General features: G+C 50.5%; 8 protein-coding genes across 8 annotated transcripts; 3 read left to right on the forward strand and 5 right to left on the reverse strand.

The window, feature by feature from the left end:
• Window positions 1-1,103: 1,103 nt before the first annotated feature.
• PPTG_16893 (hypothetical protein) lies at window positions 1,104-1,349 on the forward strand (the record flags this gene model as incomplete). The annotated part of the gene is made up of 1 exon (XM_008914636.1): window positions 1,104-1,349. The coding sequence occupies one exon, from the start codon at window positions 1,104-1,106 to the stop codon at window positions 1,347-1,349; it is 246 nt and encodes an 81-aa protein (XP_008912884.1).
• A 2,833-nt stretch (window positions 1,350-4,182) lies between these two features.
• PPTG_24008 (hypothetical protein) lies at window positions 4,183-6,015 on the reverse strand (the record flags this gene model as incomplete). The annotated part of the gene is made up of 4 exons (XM_008914637.1): window positions 4,183-4,828; window positions 4,901-5,222; window positions 5,311-5,542; window positions 5,629-6,015. 4 exons carry the CDS (start codon window positions 6,013-6,015, stop codon window positions 4,183-4,185), a joined length of 1,587 nt encoding a protein of 528 aa, XP_008912885.1.
• Window positions 6,016-6,683: 668 nt separating this feature from the next.
• PPTG_16896 (hypothetical protein) lies at window positions 6,684-10,808 on the reverse strand. The gene has a single exon (XM_008914638.1). It carries the CDS (start codon window positions 10,769-10,771, stop codon window positions 6,779-6,781), a length of 3,993 nt encoding a protein of 1,330 aa, XP_008912886.1. The 5' UTR covers window positions 10,772-10,808; the 3' UTR covers window positions 6,684-6,778.
• A 157-nt stretch (window positions 10,809-10,965) lies between these two features.
• Window positions 10,966-13,060, forward strand: PPTG_16897 (hypothetical protein). The gene has a single exon (XM_008914639.1). The coding sequence runs from the start codon at window positions 11,013-11,015 to the stop codon at window positions 12,996-12,998; it is 1,986 nt and encodes a 661-aa protein (XP_008912887.1). The 5' UTR covers window positions 10,966-11,012; the 3' UTR covers window positions 12,999-13,060.
• PPTG_24009 (hypothetical protein) lies at window positions 13,047-13,289 on the reverse strand (the record flags this gene model as incomplete). The annotated part of the gene is made up of 1 exon (XM_008914640.1): window positions 13,047-13,289. The coding sequence occupies one exon, from the start codon at window positions 13,287-13,289 to the stop codon at window positions 13,047-13,049; it is 243 nt and encodes an 80-aa protein (XP_008912888.1).
• Window positions 13,290-13,434: 145 nt separating this feature from the next.
• On the reverse strand, window positions 13,435-15,666 carry PPTG_16898 (hypothetical protein; the record flags this gene model as incomplete). The annotated part of the gene is made up of 6 exons (XM_008914641.1): window positions 15,412-15,666; window positions 14,122-15,346; window positions 13,992-14,062; window positions 13,846-13,922; window positions 13,589-13,784; window positions 13,435-13,513 (listed from the first exon to the last, which is right to left on the reverse strand). The coding sequence occupies exons 1-6, from the start codon at window positions 15,609-15,611 to the stop codon at window positions 13,435-13,437; spliced, it is 1,848 nt and encodes a 615-aa protein (XP_008912889.1). The 5' UTR covers window positions 15,612-15,666.
• Window positions 15,667-15,911: 245 nt separating this feature from the next.
• On the forward strand, window positions 15,912-17,436 carry PPTG_16899 (DNA-binding protein, 42 kDa). The gene has a single exon (XM_008914642.1). The coding sequence runs from the start codon at window positions 15,997-15,999 to the stop codon at window positions 17,176-17,178; it is 1,182 nt and encodes a 393-aa protein (XP_008912890.1). The 5' UTR covers window positions 15,912-15,996; the 3' UTR covers window positions 17,179-17,436.
• Window positions 17,437-18,217: 781 nt separating this feature from the next.
• PPTG_16900 (nitrite reductase [NAD(P)H], large subunit) lies at window positions 18,218-21,686 on the reverse strand. The gene has a single exon (XM_008914643.1). It carries the CDS (start codon window positions 21,519-21,521, stop codon window positions 18,387-18,389), a length of 3,135 nt encoding a protein of 1,044 aa, XP_008912891.1. The 5' UTR covers window positions 21,522-21,686; the 3' UTR covers window positions 18,218-18,386.
• Window positions 21,687-21,815: the final 129 nt, after the last annotated feature.

Below are 21,815 nucleotides of genomic sequence, written 5' to 3' on the forward strand. Positions count from 1 at the left end.
GGAGTTCCAAGGTGTCTTCTACGTTGTCCGTCCGGGGTTGGCTTTATTCCTTCATCATCAGCTCCATTCCAAGTTCTTCTCTCAAGTCTTGGTCCATGGCTGCTCTGGATCACCAACCGGGAAACTTCTCGTCCTTCGTCTTTGTTCTTGCAGTCATCCGGGGTGGCTTGGCTCTCGTGGTTCTGGATATCACTTCTCTAGCCAATCACAACACTTCGTTGTGGGTCCTTTGTCGCCCGGGGTGCCCGTCCAAATTTTCTTCCAGGCGCATCGTGTCACTAGCTCTACGTCACTTGATGGGACGACATTTTTTGTGTCAAAGAGTTCGAAGACAAGAGGACGTTCAAAAAAATAAAAAGAAAGTACAAGAGAGAAAACGTCAGCAAATGAGTGAGGCCAGAAAAGCAGCCAACAGTTCGTCCAGGGGCCGTCACTGCCTGTCGTCGTACTAAGTGACGTTTCCAGAGTAATTTGATTGAGTAATAGCGACGAATCAGCTTACGGGATCTTGCCGAGCTTCTCTGTAAAGGACGTGGGGTCAAGGAAGCAAGCAATCGCAAGGGAAATGACGCAAAATGAAACCAGCAACCGAGTCCAGTTTGTATTCAGCAAGGAGTTTACTCGTAAATGCGCTACGAGCGTTGAAGGAGTATAAAACATCTACTAAGTCGGCTGCTGAAAAAAAACGGAAGTGCAGCAAAAAAGCAAAGGAGACGCAGAGATTAACAGGGGTTTGTGTCCCAACATTTGCCGTGTTTCGTGAATATCAAATTTACGTGATGGTTGATTACCACTTAACGATGGACAAGACGAATGCGATTTGAGAGACCGCGGATTGGGTGGAATCTACCTCACTAAGTCGGCTCTATGTTTCTGGGGGCTTGATAAATATTCATATATGGAAGAAAGGACGTCGCCAACGCTGTTCGACGTAATATTTTACCGTGACTCGCCGTTTGGCAAACTTTCAAATGAGACATTGCTCAGAAAGGAGGAATGGCTAAACGACGCCTTTAGGATACCTACAATGGCGTCTATGCAAGAGAGAAGCGATTGGAATTATTTTACCTGGATTCAGTAGTACCACAACTTTGGTGACGAAAATGAAGGTCATTCTCGTTACGCAGCCGTTCGTCATGAAAAACAAGCGCGTCTTACTTCCTACCAATGTCCGTGGATACCATTGGTGCGGCGCTGTTTTTGACTTTGAGTCGAGCATCACCATGATCTTTGACCCTCTCCAGCAGCCAAAGCAGATTGAAGAATGCAAGAATACGATTAAGGTGCTGTTTCCAGAGAAAATAGAAAAGATTATTGTGAAACACGAGGAGTGTCTGAAGCAGACATAGGTCGTCATCTGCGGACCGTTGGTACTACTGCTTTTTGAGTGCGCAGCGCGTGGAATTACGTTACCAACTGCTATGTCGAAGAACTTACTGCGGTACTTCCGTTTGCGATTTTGCGGGATTTGAAGACACAACCCAAAACCTTATACGCGTAGAGATATTTGGTAGAAGTAAATGCAAGGTGTGTGTGGTAGCTTGCTACTGGTAAGTGACGGTTGCTCGGAGATTTCCTGCCAACATGAGTACCAGACCTCCCAGTCTAAAAGCCAACGACCTCTAGGGTCAGGCGTAATTGTTGTCTGATTCTCGTAAACCTTTGCTCAACCATGGTATTTTCAATTTGAGAATTCATCATTTTTGTTTAAAAAATGTGTTTTAGCAAAATAAAATTAAAATCAACTTCTTTCCACCTTTTGAGAGTGTGAATAACTAGTTAAAAGTAGCTAATGTGTTAAGAGCTAAATGGTCTTTAAAGATTCAAAAGTCTTTGATAAAGATACTTTTTTAAAAAGAATATCATAATAATTGAGGTTCGAGCAACTAAAACACTTCAAGAAAGGTTTTACAAGTAGCCTTGTAACTATTATTCTAGAACTCTAGAGACAATAGTTGCTAGCTAGACTTGAAACTAGCCTACACTTATTCCAGGACTCTTTCATATTTCTAGTAAATGAGAACCTCTTTATAACAGCGGAAACAAAAGTTACAATTCAATAAATTATTTTTATTATTGGACCTACCTGTTTCTAATACAATTAAGTTTGACCCTATTATTGACAAAAAAAAACCTAACCAAATTTTGAAGAAATCAGGTGAACTTTACAATGTCTTTACACGTAAATTGCTGGTTTTAGGGCGTACTTCTACCATGGAGGCACGACATTGCCTCACTTAGCTTAATCTAAGAAACTGACTAATTTAATTTCGCAATAACAGTGCCCTGATGGTGGAAGATAAGTCAATGTTTACTTGGCTTTTAGAAATCGCGATACCCAATAAAAGCATACAATTATATGCAGACAAAATGCCAGGTCTCAACCTGAAACTGGTATTTACCTAAACCTGTCGCAGTCCTCTGTATGACTTGTGTCTTGTTACATTCATGTGGTATGATTTCGTAGTCCGTAGCCACATTACTGCTTCGAAAATTCTGACCCCGACAGTTTTAAAAAATCTCGCAAAGAATGAAATACTGTATAACCGACTGAGATTCAGATATCAGCAGTACTACATCCAGTTGGAGCCGTAATAAAGACAACTCGATGATCTATAATAACACGAAGTGGACAATCTAGGCACGTTTGGCCATAGCGTATTGATTTTTTTGTATTTGATGGCGTTTAGTCAAATAATACTGGTTATCACTTTGGTTTGGGACTAATGACAGAAAGAAGGAGCACGGTAGCAAAACAATAAGCTAGATGAGGCAAAACGCGGTTTTTGGTGTCCAGTGACTATGTCGACTCATAATGACTTGCTTCCTACTCCGTAGTGTGTTGATTCTAATAATCTACAGTCGACAACTATGACAAAATAGTACAAACACTATACGAAACGCACACGCAGATCGTGCGCGTGCTGGCTGCTCTGCCATGTGCGACAGACTGTACCACAGTCTGTGCGGCAGAGCCTCTGTACAGATAGTGGGACGCAGCCACGGACCATTCATTCCGTAGCCGCGTCCCAAGTAGCAGTCAATCATAGCTGACTAAGGCAAAGGAAGCCAGGAAGTCAGTGGCTTCCATTACATTAGTCATCTCATTCGGCAATTTTCCCAGTTGGGCACAAGCGGCGCGGCCTGCCTCGGATTTGATCGCCGGCACGGTGGCGCCCGCGCGCCATCACAAACGACCACTACGACATGGAGCGCGCACCTACTAACTACTACGACATGCACGGACTACAACGACATGCAACGCGACTACTACGACATACATTTGGATCCCGCGCGTAATCACGGGTGACTACTACGACATGCATTTGGGTTTCTGTGCAGCGTACGACCGTCATCGTCAACACAGAAGCGGCATTTCGGACTTGCGCGGGGCATGTTGAAGGGTCTAGGCCCTGTACTGCTCTTGGGGATGGCCTGGGGTGCTGCTGACGTAGGGATGACAAGCAGAAAAAGACAGAACCAATGCACTAGAAGAATATATGTATGTATGTATTATGAGGCTGCCGACTTGTTTATTCTTCAACTGCTTCGGCTTCAATGTAGGCGTGCTCTACACAGCGGCGCTGGCGTTTTCGGAACGACCGTATCTCGTTTGAAGGAAGGTTAGTGGCTGGCTCCCATGTTGGTTCCCAGGAGGTGAGGAACTGCACGTGACCGTCAATTCGGCGATCTGCCAGGATGGTTCGCATTTGGTAGGTAGGTTGACCACTTAAGTCAGTTCCGGTTGACAAGACCCATTCTGCCCCACCAGCATCGCCTCCAAAAGCAGCTGCCTCGGTGAGGCGGGCCCTGGTGATGCGACCTTGTGGTACCGCATCTAACAGACGTTTAATAGCTGAGGCATTACCTCGTTGGACATGTACCCATGACCTCAGGTAACGGGCCGCAGCCTCATCGAGGCGCCCCCACCCACGAGCACGGAGGTGCGCTTGGCACCACTTGAAGAAGGCTGGAAAGGCTGTTGGTGGGGTCGGGTTCCGCCGTGTTGGCTTGCCATCGTTGAGGTGAGGTGGAGAATGAAAGCAAACCAAGAGTACTTCAAATTGAAGTTAAAATTGAAGTTGAACGTGATGCTAACATTAACTTGAAAAAAAAAAAATAGACACGAAGCTAGAGTTTCTTAGTTTAGCGAGAAGCGAATGTACTTACGGCTAACGGATTTTACTCCGTATTCAACGCATGTCGCTTTACCAGGGGGCGACCGGCAGGCACTCGGGCACTAGGGGTATCCGATCGGCTGCGATTTTTAGACACGGAACGATTGGCTAGAGTCCTTTTCCCATCCAGTCCCGTGTAGTTTTTAATCTGCAGAGCAAAGCGCACGTGAATGCAGATTGCAAACTTGAAGTAGTACTTCCATCCGCACGAATTCGTACTCAAATCCACATGCCAGCCTCCCTCAGGCTGCCCAAATACCTCCATTCGCGCGTAATTCACTCCCATCTGGGCCGACACCGGGGCTACTTCGCGACTGCGCCCGAGTTCCGGAAGATAGATACGCTCACAGCCACGTGGCATCACATGAATCACGTCTGGGTTTGGGGAAACAAGTAGGAAGTCGATACTGGGCCGGCTGGGAGTCATGTCCACATGAAGATCTCGGTTGCGAAAATCCTTAACCCTTGCGTTTAACTGCTGAGTGGCTTCAGGGGATTCCTTGAAGATTCTTAAAGTTACCGACTGGTGCCCGCAACAATCTGCCAGCAGCTGGAACAGTGTCCCAATCTTATGTTTGGGCCGGAGAGTGTAGTCACGCTTGATCAGACGGTTGAACTGCTCCAGCGGGTTGTTTGTGGTGGCGTATCCACTAGGGGTATGGAAACATTGCCAACGCCAAAATGAACTTGTCACTCAAGTACGCTCAAAAGAGCCTTGAAACCAAACCAGCTGCTCTTCATCCGACCACTTGGTTATAATCTGTTGCACTTGTTCGTCATAGACATCTTGGCTATCCGCGCAATGGAGATCATAGATGTCCGCCATCACTTGTTTGGACAAGTACTCCGGTACGTCCTTAAGTTTTTCGTGAACCTTGGCCATCACATGATAGAAGCACATCAAGTATACAAATTCACAATCGACACCAAAGACTCGTGTCACTGCGTTCTGTTGGGCAGCTTCAGCATCGGCCATGACGAACTTGACCAACAGTTGTCGCCCACCAGACACGGAAGTAAAAACCCTGTGGAGCTCGGCCAGCGCTGCCATGTAAATGTTCTCCAAGCGTTGCGATGTAATTTAAAGTGCCACAAGGTGAAACGAGCGACACCTATCAGAGATCCCGCAGACAAAAGACAGGATACCCGACTTGGTTCAACTTGAACGTGGCGCCCATGTGAAACACAAATGACTCTGGGTCGCGGGCCGCATTCAGTAGAAGACGCTTCGTTGTCAGTCCCACCAAAAATGGGTTTTCGTCAGAGTCGTTCCCCACATCTGGTTTGCCGCGTGCGTCACGTTCCCATCCGAACGAAAATGGAGTCGTGTCTGAGACGGTCGGGCCATAAGCCAACTGGTCGATCTGGCCCAGGATTTCGTCATATAATAATATATGACGTCATTGTGGTGCAGATGTTTCTTCGAATAACTGCTGACGGACCACTACACCTGACGTAGCGTCGGCATCTCCGTCTCCGCCAACCCAAATCGCCGAGCCATGCCATTGCGAATCCGGGCGGGCTTCAACCCTTGCGTTGCCATTTCACGACCGTAGTCCTTGAGGCGGGGGTCATCTTGGTTTTTTTTTTTGGAAGGGGGGGGGGGGTTCACCAGCGTCTCGTGACCACCAGTCTCCATTATGATGACGCGGTAAAGACTTTGGCACGTGAGCACCTTACCCTTCCACCGACACGCGTCATATGGCGTGGCTGCGTTGCATGTTTCCGAGGAACACATCAGTAGTCGGTATCGCATCTTGTGTGGCTTGGTCAGTACACACACCACACATGGAACCAGCTGACTCTTCACAATGACGAACACCTCCGTGTCTTCCATAAAGCAGCTGGGAATCCTCGCGAGCCATGTCGCTACAAACAGTCGTCCACTTGGTCGTCGTGGGCATCTTTTGTTGAGGGAGGGGAAGGAGGGCTTCAAAAATTCAGTGTTTTACTGTATGAAGAAGGATCTTGCTGTTAAGAAAGAATATAAAGGGCGGTGATTGGCTCACGGATTGTCATAGCACTGTCCGTGATTTGCAAATATTCACTGGCGTGTAGACACCTTAGGTTGGTGTGTTTTGTCCAATGCAAGTGTGGCACACGTATAGATTATGTGGTGTGATGTGATATTGCTGTGTCCCACGCATATTGTATGTGTAATCACATTGTGTGTCAGACCTTGGTTCTGTGTGATTTTCCGGTTCTGTCGACAACTATTTGAACACCTCCGCTCGCGTGATTGTGTTTCTGTATCGCTGAAAAATTTCTATCAAAAACACCACTCAATTTTGTATCGCCAAGGAACTACCTTGGGCTGCTATCCATTCATTTCTTATATATATAATTCGCCTTTACTATTATAAGGTTTCACCATTACACTTGCTGCTCAAAACATGTTAGTTTTCTGCGTCTCGGCCGAGTACAACCCCAGCGATTCCTTTTTCGAATGGTCCTATTGTTATGAGACGCAGATTCACGTTTTGCAGCAACAAGAATGCCAGACCTCCCAGTCTGAAGCTTGTTTACGGTGCACAACTATTCAGGCCACACACCTGGGGTGCACATTGTGAAACCTCTTTATACAAGTAAAAAGGTATTGCCTAGCTGGACGATGCTGTCCTCTTCTCCTGCACTGCTGTCTTAACTAGCGCTCCCCATGCCTGACTGAATACAGTCTGATGACTATCCTTGATCCAGCTCTGCAATTCCGCCTTAAGAAACAGCTTCCCATCTGCCTTACTCCATCTATCAACAAGTGCACGACGTGAAGCCACTCGGTTTTGCTGCAACTTAGCAACCAACAATTGAATCTTCTTGTCGAACTTCTTGCGGATCAACGTGTGACTAGGCTCCTTCAGAGCGCTCGAGAACGGCCGCAGACTAGTAATAACTTGTCCATCCAGTAGAAACTTGGCAAACCAGCGATACTTCCCGCCCAGTCCGTCCTTCGACTCCGATGCATCTTGGTCCGGGTACGATATGCGCATGGCCGGTAGAGACCACTGATGCATTCCATACTGCGCCTTGGCATAGCACTGCACCTCGTCCAGTTCTGGATGGTAGAACGGCGCTGGCTCGGCCAATGGCGGTGCATATTTACACAACGGCGTGTTCTTGCCGATACCTGCCAGCCATTCCGGTTCAATAGCAGTCACCATCTTCATGTACGCACGGGTTGTCCGCATGATGTGTTGGTACACTACAAACTGCGGTAGCTTGCTCGGGTTGGGCGTGAATACTGACGAGTGCGGGTGGATGTACACAGGCTCCTTCACTTGACCCGTAGCTGCAATGTACGCACAGTTACGCTCGATCTTGGTGCCTTCCGTGATTGTTCCAGCCGGTACACGCTTGGCAACTTGATCAAGGAATCCAGCAGCTACGATCTGACGCAGTACAACTTGCGTTTCTAGGTCTGGAGGCGGCATCTTCGGCTTGAGTTCAATAGCATCCTCCTCTGCGTACAGTTTATTGACAATTCTAGTCAATTGTTGACGCAGCTTGAGCATATTCTGCATGGTCTTCTCGTGCAGATGGTTGTCCTTACAGAACTGACTGCTTCCCCCTGTGTACGCATAGGCGCCAGCAGCACGCAGCAGACTCAAGACGTCGCTCTCCTGATCGATCCACTGTGCGTGTTTGCGCATCTCTTCTGCCTCTCGCCATTCCTTCTCCATTTCTTCCATTTCGCTCTTCTCTTCATCGTTCTCTTCTTCATTCTTCTCCTTCTCACGACGATCCAAAGCGTGGATGAACGGAGAGTGACCGGACAGACCAGCGACGATAGCAATCGTGTACTCGACGACGTTCAGCTTCTGTGCCAGCAACAGCATCTTAGCAAACCGAGCAGCTACAGGGAACTTGACTAGAGCGCGACCTAGTCCAGTGATAGCCTCGTCGTCACCTGGAGACACAGCACCGAGGTTGACGAGCGTTGCAAGCGCGTTCTTCACTGCTTGACGGTCTGGCGGTGTCGGGAACGGGAACTGCAGCACGTTGTGGATACCCATGGCTTTCATCTGCAGCACCAAGTCATCGATAGGTTGGCACAGGATCTCAGGAGACGAGAACTTCTGGAACTCCGTGTCATACACTGCAGAAGAGTACAAACGGTAGCAGTGACCGGGTCCTGTACGACCTGCACGACCGGCACGTTGATCCGCGCTGGCCTTGGAGATCCACTGGACTTCAAAGGACGAAATGCCGTTCGCCAGATCAAACACACGCTCCTTGGTACGTCCAGCGTCCACCACGTACTTGATACCAGGGATTGTCAGCGAAGTCTCAGCCACGTTGGTAGCTACAACGACCAGTCGGTGGTTCTCCGGAGGCGTGTCAAAGACCTTCATCTGCTCGTCGTTAGGCAGCAACGAGTACAGCGGAAGCACGTGTAAATAGGGCACAGCCAGCTCTTCCATCTCTTCGTCTTCATCGTCAGAATTCTGCTCTTCTTCCAACTCGTACGTGGGGTCTTCAATATCCTCAGTGCCGTACACTTGAGCGTCCTCCAAGTCCGCTTCTTCTTCGATATCATCGTGTTCCCGTAAGAAATCCTCTTTACTCGACGTCTCGGTTTGTCTGCGTTGTGCACGGAACGATCGACTGCTCTTCAGCGCTGCTGCCTTCTTGTTCCTTGCAGCGACAGAATATGCTCGACTGAGCTTGCGACACAACTGCAGGATCTCGCGCTGTCCTGTGAGAAAGACCAGTACGCCACCTTCTGGGAGTTTCTTGTGGATCTTAATCACCTTCTTGTACGCTTCGTCCACGTAGTTATCCAACTCTGTGCGTTTGTTAAAGTGTATAGTAACCGGATACTGTCGAGCATCCACACGAAGCACGGGCGGCGGATTGGGGAACAATCTCTGGTTCTGTGTAAAGTCCTCCACACGCAACGTAGCCGACATAATCACCAGTTTTAGAGGCTTAATAGGCTTGTCAGCAGCCTCTCTCTCTTCGTCAGACAACGAATTGTACGCTTCTTCCTCCTCTCGCGACATTTGAGCTCGCAACGGAGCGATACGAGACAGTAAACCGATCAGGATATCTGTGTTCACATTGCGTTCATGAGCCTCATCCAGCAACAGGATGGAGTACTGACGTAGCAAGAAATCTTGCTGGATCTCCTTGAGTAGAATACCGTCCGTCATGAACTTGATACGCGTGTGTTCACTCACGTGTTCGGCGTCGTATCGGATCTGGTATCCCACGTGGCCCTTAGGCGCTCCGAACGGCACGTTCAGCTCTTCGGCGACACGTTTGGCGGTGGATACGGCAGCGACACGACGTGGTTGAGTGACTCCGATGCGTCCGCTGTTGCTCGGGTGATCAGGGTGGCCATAGCCTGCTTCGTAGAGGAATTGAGGCACCTGCGTGGTCTTACCACTGCCCGTTTCTCCGCATAGAATGATGACGTCGTTGTCAGTGATAGCCTCCATGATCTCCTGCTCTGAACTGCACACAGGGAGCTGCATACGCGCCATCTGGATCTCCGGCTTGCGTGACAGAGTAACCAGAGTGTTCTTGTATGATATCTTGGTCTTCTTGCTCAGTGCGCGCATTTCCTCGGCAGTTTTCATCACGATCGGCTTGGGAACGTACGCGTCAGAAGGGTTTACTGTCGGCTCCTCTTGCTTGGGAATATCTGCTGTTTGTGGCTTAGAGAGAGCGCGTAGACGACGCTTCTCCTCGTTCTTCTTGCGCAGAGCTTCTAGTTTAGTCATCGCTGCACTTTGAGAGCTTGTTCGCTTGGCTTCTTCTTCAGGATTCTCTTCTGTGTGTTGGATAGCCATGGCAGACGCAGCGTCACTGCTCCCAGCCACTGGAGCTTCCTCTTGTGTCTCCAACATCGGAACTGAACGACTCACTACTGCCGCTTTTTTCTTACGACGCTTCTTCTTACCAGTTTTATCCTGGACAGCGTCATTGTCAGGCTTGTCATTAATAACTTGAGCTTCAGTACTCTTAACACGGTCAGAATTCTTCTCCTTAGGCTTCGTCTCCTCCATAGACTCGTCCTCGTCTTGTTCACGTACATCCTGCTTCTTAAAAAGCTCACTCTTGGCATCTTCCGAGAGTTCGATGCCTGCTTTTTGTCGGTTTAGCGAGCGTTTGAGTCGTTCCCGTAGTGTCTCCTTGTGACCCATCTGTGACGTGCTGTACAGGAGCTTCATCTGGTCTTGAGAGAGCTGTTGCTTCTCCAAAGACTTGTACAAATCTGCGCGCCTTGCCTCCTTCACTTTTCTGGCTGCGATGGCTTCTAGTTTCTTGCGTTTGCTCTTGCTCATGTGCTGTGCCTGTTCTAGCAGCTCGTCGGGCATTTTATCGGTCTTCTGCTTCTTCTCACGGCGACCTGGTAACACCAACACACCGCCAGCATCTTCTCCACCCATTTCTTCCAATAGTTCAGCTGAAAGCAGCCCAGAAGCTTCGGAAGTCGTAGTTTCGTCTTGCTCGTGTTCCATGTTTGTCTCATTCTCCTGTGGCTCCTGCAGCATCTTTTCCGCCCGTTCCTGCGTGACTACAGCCTCCGTTGTCTTGGCTTTTTTCTTAGCTTTCGCATGGCCACTCTGCTTCCTTTTCTTCGCCGCCATGGTCACCCACACGCAGTCAAAGATTCCTCGTAGCGTGTCAATCAACAATGCGTTGCCACCAACGAAACGTCACAAAAACAATGGTACAGTGTACCATTTCAAATATCATCCAATCACATCTTCATTTCTAACCATTTTCACCCAATCACGCTCGTCTTTCAATTGACTGGCCAAAACGACTGGAGCTCAAAAGACTCAACCTTCCAGTTGCCGTTCTACCTTCGCTCTACCCAAGGGAACCATGCCGACTAAGCGCGTCAAGGGCAAGAAGAAGCTCAAGTCCATCAAGGCCAAGCAGACCGATGCGATGGGCAGCAAGCGCCGCTTGGCCAAGCTCGGCAAGGAGCAGCGCAAGGGCATGCGCGGCTCTGCGGCCAACTACATCACGCGCAGTCAGGCGCTCAAGCGGCTGCAGGTGTCGCTCAAAGACTTCCGTCGTCTGTGCATCTTGAAGGGAATCTACCCTCGCGAGCCCAAAAAGAAGCCCTCGGGCAAGGATAAGACGTACTACTACCTCAAAGACGTCATGTTCCTGGCGCACGAACCGGTTCTTGAAAAATTCCGGGCGTTTAAAACGTTTATGAAAAAAGTGAAAAAAGCCATGGGCAAGAAGGACTACGAGGACGCCAAGCGCAAGCACGAGAACCGCCCTACCTACGAACTGGACCACATCGTTAAGGAGCGTTATCCTCGCTTTGTGGACGCTCTAGGCGATCTGGACGACGCGCTGTGTCTCGTGCATTTGTTCGCTTTGATGCCTACGGGCAACGGAGTGCACGCTGAGGTCACGAGTATGTGTCTGCGTCTTGTGCGTGAGTGGCAGAACTACATTGTAGCCACCAGAGCGCTGACCAAGGTGTTTGTGAGCATTAAGGGCATCTACTACCAAGCCAACGTGCAGGGTCAGACCATCACGTGGCTCGTGCCCCACCAGTTCACCCCTACAGTGGACAAGCGTGTGGATGTGCGTGTCATGCTCACATTCCTCGAGTTCTACGAGGTTCTACTCAAGTTCGTGAACGCCCAGCTCTACATGCAGATCGGCGTGGCGTATCCTCCCAAGATCAACCTCCAGTTGGACGCTGCGGGTGCTCAGTTGGCTTCTCTTGAGCTTGAACGAGTCAAAAAAGAAGAGAATGAAGAAGAGACGGAAGAACAAGAAGAACAAGAGCCGTCTACGGACATTTCTCAACAGCAGAAGGAGTCCGAGAAGAGGATCAAGACTCTCAATGCTATCAAACACGACAACGTTGAAGAGTACGAAGAAGAAGAAGCAACGTATGGAGAGATGAGCGAGCCGCTTGAAGCTGCTTTTGCCTCGAACGAGCTGGCAGCGCAGATCTACAGCGAGAAACGCAAGGAACGCAGCGAGAAGAGCTTGTTCAGTGGCTTGACGTTCTTCCTGTCGCGTGAGGTGCCTGCTGGTTGTCTGGAGCTGGTTCTACGCTCTCACGGCGCCACGTTGGGCTGGGATGGAGAAGGCTCTCCGTTCGACGAGAAGAGCACTCGTATCACGCACCATATCATGGACCGGCCGCACCAGGGTCATCGCTACTTTAACCGCGAATACGTGCAGCCGCAGTGGGTGTTTGACTCGGTGAACAACGGCATATTGCTGCCTTTGACGCGTTACGTGCCTGGTGCTGAGCTACCGCCTCATCTTTCGCCGTTCGTCAATGATCAACAAGAAGGGTACACGCCGGAGTACAGGAAGGAGCTGGACAAGCTCAAGTCGGCGTCGCAGGTGTTGCGTGAGGTTGGAGCTGTGGGCGATGAGGAAGCCTCGGACTCTGAAGAAGAAGACGCAGAGGAGCAGGAGGAGGCCTACGCTGCTGATCTTAAGGCTGAGATGGATGGTCAGGATAAGGAGGACAGTGAAGCGGATAGTGACGACGATGAAGAAGAGGAAGAGGAAGAGAAGGAAGAGAAGAGTCTTAAGCGCAAGGCTGAGCCATCGACTGAGAAGAAGTCGAAGCGTGTTAAGAAGGAAGAGGAGGCTGCCGAGCTCAAGGAGCTGGCCAAGACGATGATGTCGAAGAAGGCCAAGCGTCTGTATGACCGCATGCAGTACGGTCTGGGCAAGAAGGCCGACAAGATTCAGAAGCTGGAGGACAAACGTGCCAAGATCGAAGCTGAGAAGGACAAGCCGAAAGAGGCTGAGACTGCAGCGACCAAGGAGGTCTCCAAGAAGCGCAAGCGGAAGACCAAGGCCAAGAACGCCAATTAGACTCTTAATTGCCAATGTATTCATCTGTTTCACACTAACATGAACCATTTACTGCACGGATCCGTTGCAAGTTTTTGTTGGCTTGTTGGCAGTCGCTGACGGGCAAAAGCTCGACGAAAAGTATTCGAACACAAGCACAAGACGAGAATTCGAGCTCACCAAACTGCGCGTTGTTACGATAACTACAGACGCTTGAATCTCTGCTGGTTCATACGCCAGCTTGTTGGCAGCTGCGTAATGCTCGTCAATAAGGGGCGCAAAACCATTCTTGTACGTGAGCACAAGCGCCATCGACCAAAAGATCCTCACTTTGAATATCTCATCCTCATCCTCGTCATTACCACAAGTAGCACTCTGCCACCAGCGGAAAAGTACAGCTGCTACAAATACGTCGTTCTTTCCGTCTCGAGCGTCGTGACGTCGGTCTTTGTAACATCTAGGCAGCGGGTTTGGCCTTGGCTTCAGCTTGCCACTTCTTTCGAAGTTTCTTCGCTAACTTAGCTACTTTATCGTTGCTGCCATAACCCAATCAATTACACAGTTAGAGCTGCCATCGTCTTCGTAAAACTTGCTGCAGTACAATACCGTACCTGGACTTGCGCAGTTTGGACACCGAGATTCCAACTTTCGAGTCGATGATGTCTTGAGTATCCAGCGTCATACTGTGAAGCTGTTCGAGCGCAGCCATCTGTTTGCTGTGAATCTTGTGCTCGTCAGTGCCGTCACTATGTTGGTCCAAAACCCGATTCAGCGTCTTAAGAGTCTTGAGTGGATTTGAGCCGGAATCTACGATAGAAAAGACTCATCAGAACTCCACCATTGGTCTCTAGAACTGGTAGAAACTCACCGTTGTCTTTCGACTGCTCATTCTGCTTCATCCACTTTTGCCGAAGTTCGTGTGCTTTAGCAGAAACCTTGTCATTCCTGCAACAAAATGAAGAACCAATTAAACAACCAATACCTTATAAGGAACACCTTAATCACAAAACGTACCCATGCTGGCGTAAGTTGGACACAGTGCGTGCAATTCCCGTCTTCTTCAAGTGATCTATTGTCAAAGGCATCTACAGAACAAAAAAGTCAAATAATAGACCCTCTCTTCAAGCCACATTGCAGAACGTACCTCGCCCAGCTGGTTCAAACACACCAGCAACTCGTCATGTGACGTCTCCGAGTCCTCCAACTTGGTCTTGAGCTCCAGAATCTCTTCCTTCGTGATGGGTTTGGGCGCTGGAACCAGCTCCTCGACGTTCCACTTTTTCACCAACAGCGTCACCAGATCCGAGATCTTCGACGACCTGTGCGCTCGCAGCTTCACGAGTCTAGGCTGCAAAGTCGACGTCGCCAGCACGTCCTTGTCTACACTGTCTAACGTCTTCAACGATTCCAGCGCGTCCATGATCTTGGGCTCTAATTCCAACGCCAGCGACAGATTCTTCGACGCTGCTTCAAGCTCCTTCTTCATCCTCTCAACGCCAGTTTCTTCATCCACAGCCTCCTCTTCTTTCTTCACGGTAACGTCAGGTGTCACTGGTACGACCGGTTCGCTCGGTTCCACCTTAACTTCAGTCTTCACTGCATCATCAATAGGCGCCGTAGTCTCCTCAGGCGCAGTGGAAGTCGAGTCAGCTGCGTCTTCCTCCTCCATGGACGCAATAACTCTCGCCACTCCTTCTTTAATCGACGCCTTGTGGTGACGCAGATCCATGTGCAGTCGGTCCTCCAGCAGCTTCCGCACCGTCTTGGTCGTCATCTCCTCAAACGGGCAGTTCACTAGGATCCAGCGGATCTCCTTCTCCAGGACAATACTCAGCGCCTCGGTCGTCATATCCGGTGGGGGAGGCTTCTTCTCTTCCGTGGGTTCTTTAACTACAGACTGGCTCTTGACGTCCGTGCCCGACGTCTTGGCTACTTTCGGTGACGTCTTCTTCGCTGACTCGCTCTTGCGCTTCTTGTCTTTCTTCTCCTTCTTCACTTTGTCTTTCTTCTTTTTCTCTTTTTTCTCCTTTCTCTTCCGCTTCTTCTCTTCGTCATCGTCTTCCGGAGCGTCGTCGTCCTCGTCCATAGGCTCGTCCTCGTCCATCTCGGGGTCCACAGCCACTTCTTGAGGCACCAGTTCGGGCGGTGGAGGCTCCAGTGTCGGGTCTAGATCGGACGGTACCATATGCTGCGGTAGACGGATGTCCTCGGGCTGTGATAGATACTCCTCGGCCTCATGTACCGCATCCAAGAGCTCCTCCATCACCCCTTTCTTCTTAGCCAAGTGCTTAGGGTGGCCTTTAAGGAATTGGTCCTTCTGCGGACAGTCCCATGGCCGCAACACGCCCTTCTTCAGCCCCACTAGTGAGCTACGAAAAGTATCAGTTAGAGTAGTACTCTAATTGGCCCCGTAATTTCCAGCCAGGGTACGTACAAGTCATGCGAGCCGAAGTAGTAGACGACGATAAAGTCGTTCGGAAAGTCCCGCGCCTTCTTCAGGATCTTCTTGTGGCCGCTGCCCAGAAGGTGCAGGTTCGGTCGGAGCTTGAACACGTCGCAGATGTACACGGGCCACCAAGGGTACCCCTCCAGGATGTACCAGCCCACTGAGTTGGGCACGATCTCCTCCGCCATACTCTCGTTTTGGCGCGAACGTTAGAGACTGACGGTGTTCGCGAGCGGGACTATTTCCAACCTCTAAAATAGTCCTGGACCTCCCATTGGATGAAGCACAAATAGTGTTTCAGCGAATAGAAAGCATCGGACTATTCTATTTTTATTCTGAAAAATATTTTTCTTTAAAAAAACGGCTTTCTGTTCACTTTGATTTTGGTTTCACTATGGTGGACGGAATCGTGTGTGCACTTTTTTCGAAAACGTTGTTTCGAAAAGCGCTTTCTTTCATATTTGCCTCGCAATAGTGACAGGTCACGATATCACTGTAAACCGGTGGCTAGGATCCTCCCCCTTTCCAATTCGACTCGATATCTTTACGGCCAGTAGTCAAAGTGGATTAACGATGCCTTCGGACGACGAGCGCAGTGTGAGCGACGTGAGCGACGTGGAGGAGGAGGTGCAGACCCCGCCGGAGGAGGTCGAGGACTGCAGCAACTCAGATGTGGTCACCAAGTACAAACTGGCGGCCGAGATCGCGCAGTCGGCGCTGCAGGGCGTGCTCTCGCAGCTCGAGGCTGGTAAGGACGTGGTGGAGCTGTGCAAGTTCGGCGATCTGATCGTGGAGCAGCGCTGCGCCGGCATCTTCAAGAGCAAGAAGGTGGACAAGGGAGTGGCCTTCCCCACATCCATCTCGGTCAACGAGATCCTGTGCCACTACTCGCCTCTGGCCAATGAGTCCATGACTGTGAAGGCCGGCGACTGGGTCAAGATCGACCTGGGCTGCCACATTGATGGCTACATTGCCGTCGTGGCCCACACGGCTATCGTTCCCGCCGAGGGCTCGGCTGCTGACGCCGAGTTCCCTGAGCTTAAGGGCGAGGAGGCCGACGTGCTCAAGTGTGCCCACGACGCTGTGGAGCTGTGCGCGCGCCTTATTAAGCCTGGCAACACCAACTTGCAGGTGACTGAGGCGCTGACGAAGCTCGAGGAGTCGTACGGCGTTAAGAGTCTGCAGGGAACGCTTATGCACCAGCTGAAGCGCTTCGTGATCGACGGCAACAAGATCATTGCCCAGAAGATGGACGTGGAGAATCGTACCCCCAAGGTTACGTTCGAGCCCAATGAGGTGTACACTATTGATGTGTGCTACACCACCGGCGGTGACAAGCCCGTGAACAGCGAGCGCCGCACCACGGTGTTCAAGCGCCAGGTGGACAAGCAGTACCGTCTCAAGATGAAGGCTTCGCGTTATGTCTTCAAGGAGATCAACAACAAGTTCCCCACTCTGCCCTTCACCATTCGCGCCTTTGAGGACGAGAGCCAGGCTCGTATGGGTGTCGTCGAGTGCGTCAAGCACGACCTGCTGCAGGCGTACCCTATCCTGGAGGGCCGCGAGGGCGATAAGGTGGCTCACTTTAAGGTTACGGTGCTGCTGCTGCCTAACGGCACCACTAAGATCACGGGCCTCCCATTCCCCAGTGACAAGGTGCACTCGGAGAAGACCGTAGACGACGAGACTGCCAAGATTCTTGCTACTTCTTTGAAGAAGAAGAACAAGAAGAAGAAGAAGAAAACGACCGCTTAAGGTCGTCACTTCTGCTGTCCTCGTCGCTGCTTAGCGGATGATGATGCTGCAGCGAGAGACTTGGCGATGCTTCATTCCTTTCAGGTTGAAATCGACGGCGAAGCAAGCGAATCGGGGAAAATCAAAGTCGTAGCGTGGGTTCTCGTCCTTCTTCTTTTCCTTGCGGCTGCTGCCGCAGCAGCGAAGGAGGAAGCCAATAGCTCGTTTCTTCGGAAAGCAATAAAATATTTCCTTTTCCCCTTGGACGGTTGTGCTATCACTTTTTCATTGCTTGACTTGCGTTTACTTGGACTTCAATGCAACGATGTACCCGTCCGTTTGTGAGTTTAAGATCGATGGAGGGATGGATAAGCACCATCCTCAGCTTCGATAAATGAACTCCTGGAACACCGGAACGGTGATGATCTCAAACTCCATCCGTAGACTGGGTGAATTAAGTGGTCGCTGAAAATTCTGATTACATGTAGTAGGGAATCGAATGCTACAATTTGAGGTGCAGTTCCAGCTGCGGGGAAGCGAAGAACGAGTGCCGCGGGGAGTACATGCATGGGCATGGTGCAGCAGTGAATGCTTTGTATTTCTGGCGATCAGACCGCAGTGGCTACATTCACAATAGCCGACAAATATTGAACTGAAGTCAATATTTACAATACTGAGATTGTAAATATTCCCAAAAAAAATGTCGAGACTTTTTGAATCGTTGGGAACCTTTACAATTGCTGACAAATATTGTATTACTGAGAACAAAATGTTATGATTGGGAGAAGCCAATCAGATGGTGTGAAAAGGACAACTTCAACACGGTTTCCTTTTTCGCAGTTGTGGACTCTGTCTCAATTTGCCATGGACATTGGCCATGGACTGTCTCCATTGGTCATGGACTGAGTTAGCAGAGAGCTGCGTCGCCTAGCACCTTGATACCGAAAGTAGTCATGCTGCTGCGTCTACGAAGATGTTCAAGTATTTGAAAGACGGCTGATCCGTGAACTCCAGGCTGAAAGTGCCGACATTACCTCCATGCCTACCATATCACAGCGGATGCAGGAAAAAACGTTCACCATTGTGTCGTACGTGCTGCTGGTGCAAGCCTGCATGAAGATCGCAAATAAGGTGAATTAAAATGAAATGCGCTGAAAATTGCTAGGAACGCATTGCAATACATGACATAGCTATCAAATACTGTTGACACTAACACAACGACGGTGACGTTACCAGTCAAGCGTGGCAGGTGATCTCGACACCTCCGGCACTACAGGGGCATCGCCGTCCTTTGCAACGAACTTGGAGGTTGCCAAACGTGCGTTTACCACATCCATGGGTGGTAACAGGACGTAAATGATGCCGTCCTCTTCCTTGGTATCGAAAGTCTGAAGACGGAAGTCATCGCCACTGATGCAGCATCCATCACTGAGATCGAAGTTGCGTTTGTGCATGGGGCAAGCCACTTTCGGTCTGCCGTCCAGATCGCCCACGATACCCTGAGCCAACACGAACGAGTGGTCATACGGGCACATGTTCTGCGTGGCATACCAGGATACCTTCTCGATGCCGTTGCAGCTCTCCGTAATGTTAAAGATGGCCAACTGTGACTCGCCGTACAGCACCGCACCACCGCCGTTCATATCGAAACGGTCCTTGCTACCAAAGGAGACCCATTCCGTCTCATCGAGATCGGATAACACTGAGGTGGTTGATGCTGGAGACGAAGACTCGGTGCCGGTTCCACTGCTGCCGGTCTTAGCGTGTGCCACAAACGTCGGTATGCGCTGATCTCTAACGGTTTGCATTTGGACTTCCTTTTGGGTTTTGTTAGTGTTCTTGAACTGTGCGAACTGAGCCATGAGTTCAGGCGACTCGATCACCTTCTTCCACTCGCACTCGTAGGTTCCGACCAGGTAACTCATCTGCTTCTCTAGTGTGGCACAAATACCCAGCGAGTCCTCCATAACCACACGACGAAGCTGTTCAATGCCGCCTTCCAGTGCATCCAGCCACTTGGATGTGCGCTGCAGACGGTCGGCCGTCATGATGTAGTACATGATGTACCGATCCAGGTACTTCACAGCCAATTCTTGTGGAACATCAGAGGCTAGTAGCGTAGCATGACGTGGATTCGTGCCGCCATTGCCTCCCACGTACACATTGTATCCTTGATCAGTGGCGATACAGCCGAAGTCCTTGCTGCGAGCTTCAGCACACTCACGAGTGCATCCGGAGACGCCTCCCTTGAGTTTATGCGGTGAACGGATGCCTCGGTAGCGGTTCTCGAGGAAGATTGCGAACCCTACCGAGTCCTGTTGGCCGTAGCGACACCACGTCGTACCCACACAGCTCTTCACTGTTCGCAGTGCCTTGCCGTACGCATGACCCGACTCAAAACCAGCACCCACCAGCATCCTCCAGATCTCGGGCAAGTCCTGCTTCTGGGCGCCGAACAGATCCACGCGTTGTCCACCGGTAATTTTGGTGTACAGATCGAACTTCTTGGCAACTTGACCAAGCACAATAAGCTTGTCAGGCGTGATCTCTCCACCAGCTACGCGTGGTACAACAGAGAATTGACCCGATTTCTGCAGGTTGGCCAAGAACCGGTCGTTCGAGTCCTGAAGTGCAGCACGATCTCCTTTGAGGATATGCCCGTTCTGAAGACTGGCAAGGATGGAGGCGATTGTGGGCTTGCAGATTTCACATCCGTAGCTACGAGGATCGTGCTGTTTGCGGCCGTGCTTGGCCAAGACTTCAGCGAATGTGGCGTACTGTTCTACTTGAATGATCTGGTAGAGCTCCTGGCGCGAATAAGCGAAATGTTCGCACAGAGATTTGTCAACTTCAGCGCCGGCAGCAGCAAGTTCGGCTTCCAGAATGTCTTTCACCATGGGCATGCAGCCTCCACAGCCTGTGCCAACGTTGCAGACTTTCTTTACGTCTCCGAGCTTCGTTAATTTCTTGTCCTTGATGGCCTTACAGATGTCTCCTTTGCTCACGTTGTTGCACGAACAAACTTGAGCTTCGTCCGGTAGATCCAGTACAGTATTACCGCCATCACCGCCTCTCTTCCCAAGTAGGATTTCGTTCGGCGGGTCTACCAAAGGTTTGGTATCTTTCTGCTTGTACATGAGAGACAGCCGCACAAAGTCACTCGTGTCACCTACCAGAATTCCACCCAGGAGTTTGCTCCCATCCGATGAGAAGAAGAGCTTCTTGTACACCTTCTCGAGCGGATTATTGTAGGTCAGAGCCTCGAACGGCTCCTTGATGAACTCTGGGAAATAGTCACCAAACGAGCCCACCTCCATCCCCATAAGCTTGAGCTTAGTAGAGATATCTCCACCGGGGAATGTGATACGATTCTCTAAAGATTCACAAGTGAAGTTCTTGGCCAAGATGTCTGCCATTTCGTATCCTGGGGCGACGAGACCGTACGTGACGTTGCGGTGCGAAATGCACTCCCCAATACCGTACACATCTGGTTCACTGCACTCCAAGTAGTCGTTGATGAGGATCCCTCCCCGTTTTGCAAGCTCGAGACCACTGGAATGGGCCAACTCGTCGCGTGGCTGGATTCCAGTAGCGAAAATGATCATGCACACGTCGTCAAAGCGCTCACCGTTGGTGAACGTCACTGCCTCCACACCGTTCTCCTCCGTCCCGATGATCTCTTGGGTTGATTTTTCGTAGAGCACGTCCATCCCAAACTTGTTGACGATCTCGTTGTGAAGAACTTTAGCTCCATCGGCGTCAAGTTGACGCGACATCAGTCGAGTGCCGCGGTTGATGATCCGTACGGACACGTTCAGGTCGTGGACGGCCTTAGCGGCCTCCAGTCCCAGAAGACCGCCGCCAATCACCAACGCGTACTTCTTCGCGGCCCCAGCAGACTCAAGTTTAGCTTGATTCTCGGCATGTGCGATGATGCTATTGAGATCAGCGATGGAACGGTACACGAACACCCCGTGTAGGATTACACCAGGAAGCTGAGGCATCAAGGCACTAGCACCCGTAGCGATCACAACGCGGTCGTACGGCACCTCAAATTGCTGCGGTACATCGCCACCCAGTCGCTGGCATAGCAACTTCTTGTTCTTCGTATCCAATGCCAAAGCTTGGGTGTTGGTCATGAGTTCGATCTCGTTTTCAGCATACCAGTTCGGTGGCGCCAACTTTAGCTTGTCGATGCTCAAATGCTCGAAGTACTCGGTAAGCAGCATGCGGTTATAGTGCTGAATGGGCTCTTCTCCGATAGACACGAGCGTGAAGTGCTTACTGGTATCGTACTTGCGGAGCCGTTCCAGGAACCGGTGGCCTACCATGCCGTTGCCCACAACCACGACCACCTCGGTCATATTGAATTCCACGAAGGTGGGTGGTGGGTGAACTGTTGTGCACTCGGAAGATTGGAAAATGAACCACCACCGGCAATCCGTTATTCAAAGCAGAGCTCGAAAGAGTGGTGACTCACCGTAGATGACGCATGGTGCACAGATTGCAGTGCTCAACAAGGCGATGGCGTGACGCGCTTTCTCTGCCCAATCCGACCACGGCAACTTCAGAAAGCATCGCCTGTCTGTAGCGTCACCAATCCGAAAGAGGGATGGGCGTTTGCGCTTGGGACTGAGTCATCCGAAATTCGCGAACGA

The sequence above is a fragment of the Phytophthora parasitica genome (assembly GCF_000247585.1).
Source record: "Phytophthora parasitica INRA-310 unplaced genomic scaffold supercont2.62, whole genome shotgun sequence".
NCBI lineage: Eukaryota > Oomycota > Peronosporomycetes > Peronosporales > Peronosporaceae > Phytophthora > Phytophthora nicotianae.

Bases quoted from the DNA above. Each gene is read 5' to 3' on its own strand.
- PPTG_16900 (XM_008914643.1), bottom strand. From the start codon at position 21,521: ATGACCGAGGTGGTCGTGGTTGTGGGCAACGGCATGGTAGGCCACCGG.
- PPTG_16897 (XM_008914639.1), top strand. From the start codon at position 11,013: ATGCCGACTAAGCGCGTCAAGGGCAAGAAGAAGCTCAAGTCCATCAAG.
- PPTG_16896 (XM_008914638.1), bottom strand. From the start codon at position 10,771: ATGGCGGCGAAGAAAAGGAAGCAGAGTGGCCATGCGAAAGCTAAGAAA.
- PPTG_16899 (XM_008914642.1), top strand. From the start codon at position 15,997: ATGCCTTCGGACGACGAGCGCAGTGTGAGCGACGTGAGCGACGTGGAG.